This window comes from Medicago sativa, chromosome 8 (assembly GCF_051527215.1).
Source record: "Medicago sativa cultivar Bolivia chromosome 8, Bolivia_mono, whole genome shotgun sequence".
NCBI lineage: Eukaryota > Viridiplantae > Streptophyta > Magnoliopsida > Fabales > Fabaceae > Medicago > Medicago sativa.
The window spans coordinates 66,674,523-66,686,433 of NC_140756.1; the positions used below are offsets into that span (position 1 = coordinate 66,674,523).

An 11,911-nucleotide genomic window follows, 5' to 3' on the forward strand; every position below is an offset into this window, starting at 1 on the left:
GAATGAAAATAAATAAATAAAAAAGACACGAGTGAAAGTTAATAAAAAACAAAATATTAGTGAATAAAACAATTGATATACTTAATATGGTTTAGGAGAAAAATCAGATCAAGTCCCATGAATTTGGTTTAGGAGAAAAAGCAGATTAGGGTTTTGTAAATAATTTATGAAGACTTGATATGATTTATAATAATATGTATTATCATATTCAATTTTATACCTTGGATTAAATTATAAAGTTATCTTCCGGTTGAACTTGAAGTGATTGAGTTCAATGGGTTAATGAGCTCCCTCTAGGACAAATCGTTTAGAAGAACCTGAGTTTGATTCCTTGTGGAAATAGTTCTTGGTCAGATTTTACTTACATACCGATCAAACTTCGGATTACTAGTGCCCTATTCCCCTAAAAATCAGAGGTTTAACACAAAAAATAATAATAAAGTTACTAACATTTTTGCAGTAATTTAAGTTTATTGACCTATATCAACTTTTCATATATTGAAACATATTATTATAAACTATAAATGAATAATACCAAAGAATTTATTTGCTCGGAAGAAGAAAAAAAATACCAAAGAAATTATCAAGTCACTAACATATTTTCAGTAATTTAAGTTATTAACCTATGTCAACTTTTCATATATTGAAACATATTATTATAAATTAGAAATGAAATATAATATTATATATGGTTAGATTCTCTAAAATGTCATGTTAAATATCAAACTGAAGGTTTAACGCTAAAAAAAATAAAATATATAAAGTCACTAACAATTTTTCAGTAATTTAAGTTTATTAACCTATGTCAACTTTTCATATATTAATTGTAACATATTATTATAAACTAGAAATGAAATATAATATTATGAGTAGTGATAGCAACACTCTATTTTCAATATTCTCTCAAACACTCATTTCCTCCTTGGTTTAAATTAAGGTGAGTCTCACACTTTGGAAATAGGTTTCACTTAGGGTGTGTTTGGTTGTGAAGAGAAATTGTGAAGAGAGAAATAAGTGAGAGAGAGTATGAAAAGAGAGAAATATGTGAGAAATAGAGTAGATTTGATAGATTGTTTGGAATAAGAGAAAGATAAGAGAAATAGAGAAGAAAGATTTACAATGATTTAACAAATTGACAAAAAAGCCCTTACCTTATAAAGTCATCTTTATAAAAAAATTGTCAAAGTGTTAATTAATTTCATTTTCCTGGTGTTGCTATTATCAAATTAATTGACTAAATAGGATAAAAAAAAGAACATCTCTTGACCAAAAAAATAAAAAAAATAACATCCTTAAAAAAAAAAATTAACAAAATAGGGGAGTTTTTTTTTTTTCTTTCGGAAAAGCAAATGTAAAGAAAAAGTTAAAAAATAATGAAAATTAATTATAGAAAAAGAGAAACTTGCGACTTGAGAGTAGTACCAAGCCTTAGTTGTTTTCCATTTAAGCCAAAATACACAAGATCTTAATTGGGGTGGTTGCTGCAAATCCATTTGAAACAGAAAAAAAAATTAAAGCTTTGTACACGGTGAGATGGTGGAACGCATCTAAGAGACAGCATATAACCATGGCAGTAATGAAGATATGAAGAAACAATAGTGAATTATGATAATAATTAATTAATAATAGTAAGGGTAGAACAGGAAACAAAAAAATGAAGCTGGTTTCTCCCCACTTTCTTCGCATGTTAGCGCAGAAACAAAAAGGTGGTGGGCCCCATATTAAAGCAGTCTCTCTCCCCAACTTCTTTCCAAACGAAACAGAAGAAGTTTGACATCTCTCTCCAACTTCTTTCTCTCCAAATTCTCTCTCCCCTATTTCACCTCAAACAAACACAGTGTTAAAACGGTGAGGCATACATTAATTTCATTCAATAAGAGTGTGAATGTTAGAGACAATATTTAAAAAAGAATGTCCTTAGCATTCCTCTAATATTATATACAATTAGATTCTCTAAAATGTCATGTTAAATATCAAAATAGAGTTTAATGTCATTTATCTATTAGTTTGCTATTCTATATTATATATTTATATATATATATATATATATATATATATATATATATATATATATATATATTAGATAACTTACTTAAATAGATCCAAATGAAATAGACTTTAAAGTAAACCAATATGCCATACCAGACTATCAACAAAGCAAGGTTTATGCTTGAAAATAAGTACACGATAGACTACAGACCAGACCCATTCCTTAAAAAAATTATCAGATCAAACTTAGATATTACAAAGTCTAACTGAACTCGACATATTCTTACCCCTACTTCAAAACAAGCTATACAATTTGAAACAATATATGGAGAATGTTAGGCCTATAATTGGGTGTTAGGCGTCCCAACACAACACATTGTATTGGACCTGTGTCTTTTATCATATTTGAGTAATCTTTTAATCATATTATTGTTTAGAAACTCGTGACTTTAGCAGAGAAACACAAAGGAGGTTGTAATTCTTCTTTAATCTCTACTTTTTGTTTATTTATCATGAGTACCTAAAGCCCTCGTTGTTGGGAATGATTAGAACTAGATGAGAACCTTTATTATGTGATTTGATCTTTGATTATTAAATAAGTTTATCGAATTATTTTTGTTATCTATGTGTTTAATGATTTTATCTCTTGGTCGCATTTAAACTGATTTACGGTTAATATTGTGAAACAAGATTTGAATTATGAATACTTTGACATAAGAAAGTTTTTCCTATGTAGTCTAGGAATATATGCAAACTTTTAAAACCAATTGAAAATTCTTGTTCTTTCATGTTTAATTTAGATCTTAATTTCACTTAGGATTAGGTGTTATTTTAGAACTAACGACCCTGTCACTAATTTCATTTGGGATGGTCTAGTGGAGTTGGCTTTGAATCTTGAAGAGGGATCTTCTTACGGTCTCAGGTTCGATTCTCCCTAGTGTCAATTTTTGTGGGCTGGTTCGTCTTTTAAAAAAACGACTTTGTCGCTAAGGAATTAAGGCAAGAGTATTTTAGAGAAGTCGGTAGTAATTCGATAAAGAAGTTAAATAATCACAGTCAAATTATCAATTCAAGGTTGAAACCTGGTGAAACTCATCCATGAAATATTCTTTATTATTCTTTTAAACCATTTAAATTGTTCAATTGTATAGTTTGACAATCAATTCCAGGTGAAAACTTGGTGAAACTCATCCATGACATATTCTTTATTATTCATTTAAACCATTTAAATTGTTCAATTGTATAGTTTGACAATAAAAGAAATCCTTGAGTTCAACACTTGGTTTATCGTTTTAAATATTACTTTCGATGATTTTGTACACTTGTGAAAATCTCAATTAACAGACCATGGTCATATCTAAAATTTACAAGATAAGGAGACGTTATAAATTGAACTCTCTGCTACCTTGATTCATTTCATGGTCATCATCTTAGAGTACAAAATTATAAGTCCAAAGTACATCAAATTAGAGGAAAAAAGAAGATAAAAAAAATACAATTATTTAGTACATGCACAAAAACTAAATGACATCTCATGAATATTTTAGCATAAGATATATTGTATAACTTACACATTCATCTCATACACGGATCCTTACACATTGGCCTTTACGACACCTTATATTATATTGTGAAACTTTTGGACAATCTTTATCTGTCACACAAGGACCAGAATTAACGTAAGGAATAGAATCATAGACACTTACAACAAGAAATATGGAAATAAATATAATTAGAACATAAAGAAACTTCATAGTTTTAGTCATATTTTCCTCTCTCTGCATCTAAAAAATAGGATATAATTTGATCTCTTTATAGTGTATAAAGTTCACGCTCTCATAAAATTAATTAAATAATTTAAGCATTTATGATATTTTAAAAATCCATCATAACATTAGAATCATTAGTAAATGCCTCTTGGGTATATTAATATGTTGTGTTTGTTCCTTTCGCATACTTAGAAAGAAGATCATACAATAAACTTGATAATAATACAAGTTGAATATTATTTAACTAAATTTTCATTGCTTTTTCCTTCAAGGAAAATTTTATTACTTTTTTACTCCCTCCGATCATATTTATGAGAAACATAAGTGTCAAATTTTTTGGTCTTTTTTATAAGAAACGTTAACCAATTTTTAAATGTATTGGATGTTAATTTTCTTTTATGCCCTGATTTATTGTGAGAGAATATTAAAAGTATGTAAGTTGGTGTAATCTAGAGTAATTTTTGGAGGAGATAATCATAGGAAGAAAAAAAATTAAATTTATAAGAGTATTAAATGAAAATGACTATTTTCAAGGTGTTTCCTTGGTCTCAATATTTTACGTGTTTTGTTTCTTATAAAAATAATCGAAGGAGTAACCTTTTGTGATAGTAAAGGGGAAAATGGTTTTTTTAAACCATGGTAATTTATCTAGAAATATAATGCACCATTTGGGTGATAACATATTTAACATTTATGTTAAGATCCTTAAAAAGAAACATATTTATGTTACGTTGAACATATTGTGGGATCAATATATATTTTGATTAAATAATTTTTTTTAACAAGCAAAAATGGTATATAATAACAGTGATAAGCAATCTCTTCAGCACAAGGTGTACCAAAGAGACCACAAAGAATTTACGAAATCAGCACCTGAATACAGATACAAATCAACTGATGCACAAACAAACAAAGGGGCTCCATAAAGAATAAGACTTAACCTTTTCTAATAACTGAAGCATAGTATTTTCTTTCTGCTTAAATAACCTGTGTTGTTACGCTCATTCCACACAATTCAAGCACACAATAACCAAATCAACTGAAGAAAAGACCGCCGCAATTTCAGACCACCTGTGTAATAAATAAACTGCTGAAAATGATCTGTAATCACATGAGAATCCGCAACATCAAAACCAATCCACGACCGCACTAGTTGCCACAAAGTACCAAATGTGCTACACGAAAGTAACAAATGTTGAACGTCCTCCTCGTGACCGCACCCAGCCACACAAAATCGATCTGTTGTAGTAATGATATCGCGCTTCGCCAAAGTCGCCTTAGTTGGCAATAGATCACGAAACACCGCCATGCAAAAAATGGAGACATTCAACGGAACCTGTTTGTGCCAAATAAAATCTGAGACTGAACACACAGGCAGGTGCTCCTAAGTAGTGAGCATATCATAGACACCACGAACTGAGTACCCCCCCTGAAGGATCCGGGAGCCACTGCCAACCATCTGGGAAGGTAGACTACAAAGAAATCCTGAAATTGGAACCCAAGATCTCAAAATGTATAGGTTGTTTCTTTTTCCATCCTCTAACCTTCTCGCACACCCTACTTAGATTATAAAATCCGAAAAATTGAAAGTTTTTGAGGGTTTTTTAACGTGATTTTGAGGGCTATTTAACGTGTTTTACACCTTTTAGATTATAAAACTTGAAATTCATAGGACGCGTGAAAAATGACTAATGTAAAAAAATACTTAGTCAACTGCATAGGGAAAAGGGAAAATACACCATCACAATTCAACTACACCAAAAATTATAAAGTACTCCCTCTGTCCCATATTAGATGACCTAGTTGACTCCGACACATGTACCATGAATATGTTTTATCTTTGATATCTTCAATTCTCTACTAAAAAAAATTATGAAAATTTAATATTTTAAAAATATTCATCGAGACGAATCCAACAACATCTTACATGATATTGTTTATGTTTGTGAATTAGTAGAAAAATATGATCAAAGTATGCTAAGTCAATAGTGTATATTGTCAAACAGGTCATCTATTGAGGAACAGAGGGAGTAGTTAAAAATAGGGGACCTTTGTAGCAAATTGCGCTGAAGCTTGAATGTTTGAAGTTGAACCAATGGTTGCCTACCTGTCTTTCTATTCTTCGAGAATAAATTCATCCTTGCAAATATAGTCAGTTTTGATTTTGGTCCTTGTAAAAAAAAAAATTTAAAGCACACTTCCAAAATATTTTGTCTTCTAAAAAATTCCATGGGCCCACTTTTTCGTTGAGTTGACATGTTTCAGCCCACGTGGCAGTTGCTGACCATGCAACTTTTGTCACGTCGCGTTGATGTGGCAATCCACGTATTAAATAATAAAAAATATGAAAATTATTTTTTAAAATTTAAAAAATCTTTAAGAAAAATCATAAAACAAAAATTCCAAAAAAGAAATTTTTTCAATTTGAAAATTATATATTAATTTTTTTTCCGAAAATAGTGACAATTATAGTTTCAGATTATATAATTTTAATTTTCAAACATTTATATCCAGATTTTTTAAATCTAATTTTTTTTCATATTACAAAAAAATATTTAAAAATCATACAATAAAAAAAATTGATTTTTTTTTTATGATTTATTTTAAATTTTTTTAATTTTTTAATTATGTGCCATGCGACGTGGCCAAAGTCCCACCAAATCAGCCGAAAATTGGAGTCAGAGACTTTCTTAAAAGACAGAATATTTGCAAGGGTGTTTTTAATTTTTTTTTTTTTTACAAAGACCAAAATCAAAACTGGTTATATTTGCAAAGACCAAAAACATATAAAAGTCTAAGTTTAATTGTGTAGCTAATTACAACAAGTTTAGGAGATACCTTGTCAAAAAAAAAAAAAAAGTTTAGGAGATACCCTTGATTAAATGCTTGGTGTTGCTTACTGTGTACGAATATTGTGAATATTGTAAACGTTGGGATCTGCGTTCAATTTCTACTCATCAACAAAATCATGCATCTAATTACATTCCATAGAGATATTTCATGAACTAATTTAACAAAATAATCTATGTGATTGCATGCATGCGTAAATATTTTTTTATTTATGTGCATAAGGAAAATGCTAATGAGTCACTTTAGGATATTGTTTAAGCATTCAAAAATAGTAGTAATTTTTACATTGAAAATTGTATAATTATGATTTTTATATGTATTTGACTTGTATTTTCAATATAATTTTTTTTATCCGACCTTCTCTTCTTTGATTTTCCCAAATCAGAAATTGTCCACATAATCCTTTACATTTAGTCGTTTGCAAAAATTAAAACAGTACTTACATAATTCAACTTTGTTTCTTATAAACTTTATGATGCAATTTTGTTGGATGATATTCACTTATTATTGTCCTTATTATTTTCAACAAAAATCGAATCCAATGTTGTTTCTGTCCACGTTGGACTCAGATTCCAGTTTCGTGAAACATTTCTAGATTTAGAATACGATATTGGTGTCTGATTGTCTCACTAGTTTTTTTGTTGTTGGTGGGGGACTTGCTCTCATGTTTTGTGATCATGCTTCCAATCAACATGATGTGAGAATGCACGGAAATGAAAGCGATACATGTGACATGTGAAGAATCAATTAGGTTGTGAAACTTTAACTTTTATGATATGAGCTACGTGTGAAATTTGAATCATGAATGTCTGAGTGAGTGCTAGGTTGGAAATAAGAGGAGTGAAAGTGGGGATAGCATATCAGAAATGTAGTTGTATTAGGTCATTGTTGAATGATAGAGCGTGTGGAAAATTACATCCATCTTCGAGTTTTAGTAATCTGGAGTTCGTGACCGGTGATCAATTATTGTTTAAGTTTGTATTCAAGTCTGATTTTCCCAAACTACCTGAACTTAATTAAAGTCCGTTAACCACTTGATTCGTTGCACCAAAACTTTTATCATTGGTCACTACTATTTTTTATGGTTTATTATAAAGTTTGTTGTTGTGTTGTTGTAGGGAAATTAGCATGGGTTAGTCCTGGACAAGAGAAAAGAAATGCACTTAACTTTTTAACTTCTCAATTAATTCTATCATTTTTAGAATTCCATTTTAATGCTTAATCATTGATTTCCCTTTATGTAACGAGACTGGGGTACTTCAATTGTCTGGTAGAATTGTTTCCGTTTGGAATCCTGACGGTTTTTTCTTGCCCTTAAAAATACTCAAGTCACTTTCATAGCCTTGGTCCTATATCTCTTGGTGGAGAGATTCCTAAAATTGATTGTAACATCTATGGTGTACAGCTCTTGGTTCCTTTTCTATTTAGTGAGTGAGTCTTTTCAAACGCTTTACAGGCTTATGGCCATTCCATATGTTATATCATACTCCTAATCATTTTTTGTATATTACAGCAAAGTTCCTAACTATAAAACAAATAATGCAACTTTGGTGTGCTATAAGTCAAGTATACCAACCAATTTCTTCATTGTGAAAATCTAATCTAACAAACATCTTATGCAATAATATTTTACAAGTTGTAGAAAATAAACAAATGTTGATATAGTTTACATTGAAACCATTGTGACAGATGACTAACGTATAGACTCTATAGAGTAATCAAGCAGTCTTTGACCCTGATTGACTCATACCATTTTCCAACTGTTTCAACTGCATTTTTTGATCTAGCATATTTTGTTGAAATCTTGCATCTGATTCGGAGCATGGCTTCTTTATCAGTTCCTGCAACATTCTTGGTTTGCTATATTAATTGAAGAATTGTAAGCATAGAGCAACTGGGAGCTTGTTTACAAAGACACAGTAACAAAATATTTATTGTTTGACATTGGAATATGGGGTTAGGTACATTCAGCCAAAGGGCCAAAGCTTGAACAAATTATCTTCCTCATAGTTGAAAATAAACCTGAACAATTGAAGAAGGCAATGGATTGTATATACACTCTTTTCGAGAACAATATACCAGATACAAATCATTCAAAATCCTCACACAATCAACAACAATAACAACAACTAATTACTCTTCCTATTGATGTAATTTTTGGAATCCTCGTGAACCTCTAGACTGGTAAAGCTCCAGCCTACTCTTGGATTCTTGCAACAATGCCTCAATAGCTTCATCATGAGCCATGTTAGGTTGCTTAGATGCCCATTCAAGAACTCCCAGAATCTCAGCTTTTGCTAGTTCTTCACTGTCTGGCACGTGCAACGCAATATAGGATAGCAGAACCAAGGCTGAATATTGAACTGGCGGCTCCCCGAGATACACAAGCTGAACCAAGGGTTTTACACCACCAAAGCTTATAATTGCCTTACAGTGATCAAGGTGAAGGTAGTTATCATTGGAAGCGAATTTCGCGAGTGAGTCTGCAGCCTCTTTTGATACTTCAGCCTCTCTTTCATCAAGAAGTCGAACCAACGGACCAATTATCCTTGTTTCAGTTGCCCTGAATGTCCTGGCCAAACTCCCAATAACCTTGATACAAGGAATCAAAAGTCTCTCATCTTCTTTGTCAATAATATCAATCACTTGATCAACAACCGCTTTACAAGCAGGAGTGTTTGGCTTAAACGCCGATCTTCTCAATTCAGGATCTTTCTCAGCCACTGCAGTAATCTCTTTCAATGCCAAAGCAGAATTATACTTCACTTCTTCAGGCCCTTTTTCAAGTAAAATAGCAAAACACAACAAAGCCCTTGATTCAGTTATGCTACGACAAATCGACGAGTTACCCTTAGCTAAATACCTAAGAGCTTTCGCAGCCATTGCTTTCATGTCAGCCTTACTCTCAGCATCCTCAAGCTCCCTTCCCTTCATGTTAATTCCAGAATACGAATAGCCTTGCTTCGTGTTACCATTACCATTACCATTCCCATTCCCATTTGGAATACTAGCCACCTGAACCGGAGGTTGAGAGTTTAAACTCAATTTACTCCCTTCATTGGTTTGTTGCTTGTTATTATTCGCAGCATGCATTGCCATAGTACTTGCCACCACTTTATGCATCTGATTTGCAGACTTATCACCTAGAGGATGCTGCATCTTAATTTTCACCTCATCTTCATTCTCTTTTTTCACATCATTTGAATCAGAATTATTATTATTATTATTATTATTATTATTACCACTAGCCAACACAACAGCATGAATTGAAGAAATAGCCTTGTTACTAACAATTGCATATTTACTATGTTCCTGAACAGTTTCAAAAGCAATATGACTAACAAGCAACCTAACAATATTATGCTGAGCAAAAACATCTTGACATTTAGGATACTTAGAAACAAGTTCAGAAACAGCCCAAGCTACAACAGCTTGAACTTTCATAGGACCTTCTTTAAGAATCTTCGCGAAAACAGAACAAACACCAGCATGAATCATAACCTCAACACTCTCCGGATCACGACCCAATAACCCAATTGCTTTTGCAGCATTCTCTTGCCCTTCTTTCTTACCTTCTTTCAAAAGTTTCAGCAAAGGTCCAACACCACCCTCTTCAATAATCAATTTCCCATTCCGATCATTATCACGAACAAGAGAAACCAAAGAAGCAGCAGCATCAGATCGATCATCAAACGACCCATTATGCAAAATCGCAATCTGCTCCCAAATTAAACCCAAAATCGGTTCATTTGAAGCAATTGGTGGCAGCCCAAGACATTCATAGCTACCTTCTTCAGCCGGAGCAGAAACTCGAAGAAGCCATGAAACATCCCCAATTGAATTCTCAAGATGAGAAGACATTTTACGAAAAGCTGCAGCAGGAACTATGCTGAAGACACGTTTCATGAGACCGTTGACTTTGCATTTAAGGACTAAAGTGAGTGCTTTTTCAAGAACCTGTTCGGTGTCTCCGATGATACGACGTGTTGGTCGTTCGTATAAATCGGAGCTTGATCTTGCGGCTTGTCGGAGAAGAGAAGCGAGTTTTTCGGTTTTGGATTTAAGGTCAAGACATTCTTGTTTGAAAGATGAGCTTCCTTCTTCTGCTGCTTTGCTTACTTGGTCAGCTAGTTGGATCGGTTTTGCTAACAATTGTTTCACTATGTCTGCCATTTGATGATGTTGTGTTTTGGATCTGAGATATGGTACTATGAAGTTGTTGGAATTGTTGTTGTGTTGTGTTTTTTGGGTTTAGATAGAAAAATTGTGAATGAGGTGGTTATATTATAAGATGACAGGGAAATTGGTTGTGTTGTGAAGAGGTGGCAATTTTGTTGTACTATGTGAATTATTGAATGAATTGGTGTATTGTGGTTTTAGGTTTTGATGATGATGATGGAGTTTTGTGAGATTGTGTTGTTGTTGTGGGTGTGAGTGATTGGTAAGAATGATATGTGGAAATTTTCAAGAGGAAAAGGTGTTAAGAGTTGAGTCTGTCTCATGGTGGACTTGACGGGATTTGCAAAGACCAAAATGCGGGTTTAATTTTTAATTAATTAAATAATTAATCGGCAGGGAAAAGAAGCGATGGGATTAGTGTTTTTTTGTTAACATAATTTTCTCATATAAATGGGTTCTATTAATGAAAAATAAATAAAGTTTGATCAAAAATTCTATCTGTTCTCATATAAACGATGGGCTAACATTTGGTTCTCGTATAAATATATCTACTCTATTTATTTATAATTTGGACATTAAAGATAACTAAAGTTTGATAAAAAATCACACTAAGGTTCCTTTTGCAATTTATCTTTTAAGGAAGCTTATTAACAACTTGACAAATTGCTTGGGATGGATTATTGTTGCATTAAATAAAGCAAGCATCGAAATGAAAAATACCATAACCATCTCCTTTCACTTCCTTTTTACGTTTTGGTAAAAATTAAAAACATAAGATTTTAATTTTGATTTGAATTAAATCTTGATAATGTTTTTAATTTTTACCAACTCATGTAAGGTTTTTCATTTATTTTTTGAAAAAGTGAAAAAAGCAACAATATGCTAACAAACTAAAACAGACCACTTCTACATAAGATCATAATTATTGTTTAAGTGTAATTAAATCTAGGGTTAAATATGTTTTTGGTCCCTATAAATATACCAACTTTTCGTTTTAGTCCCTCAAAAATTTTCCTTCAACTTTTAGTCCCTATAAAATTTTCAATCACTACTTTTGGTCCCTATTTTTAAGTTAATTTTTGTATTTTTTAATGAAATTGTGCAAAAATGTGTAGAATATTGTA

General features: G+C 31.7%; 1 protein-coding gene across 1 annotated transcript; it reads right to left on the reverse strand.

Annotated features, from left to right (window-relative positions):
• Positions 1-8,528: 8,528 nt before the first annotated feature.
• Positions 8,529-11,191, reverse strand: ARO3 (armadillo repeat only 3). Its single transcript, XM_085732241.1, has one exon. The coding sequence runs from the start codon at positions 10,779-10,781 to the stop codon at positions 8,751-8,753; it is 2,031 nt and encodes a 676-aa protein (XP_085588367.1). The 5' UTR covers positions 10,782-11,191; the 3' UTR covers positions 8,529-8,750.
• Positions 11,192-11,911: the final 720 nt, after the last annotated feature.

Bases quoted from the DNA above. Each gene is read 5' to 3' on its own strand.
- ARO3 (XM_085732241.1), bottom strand. From the start codon at position 10,781: ATGGCAGACATAGTGAAACAATTGTTAGCAAAACCGATCCAACTAGCT.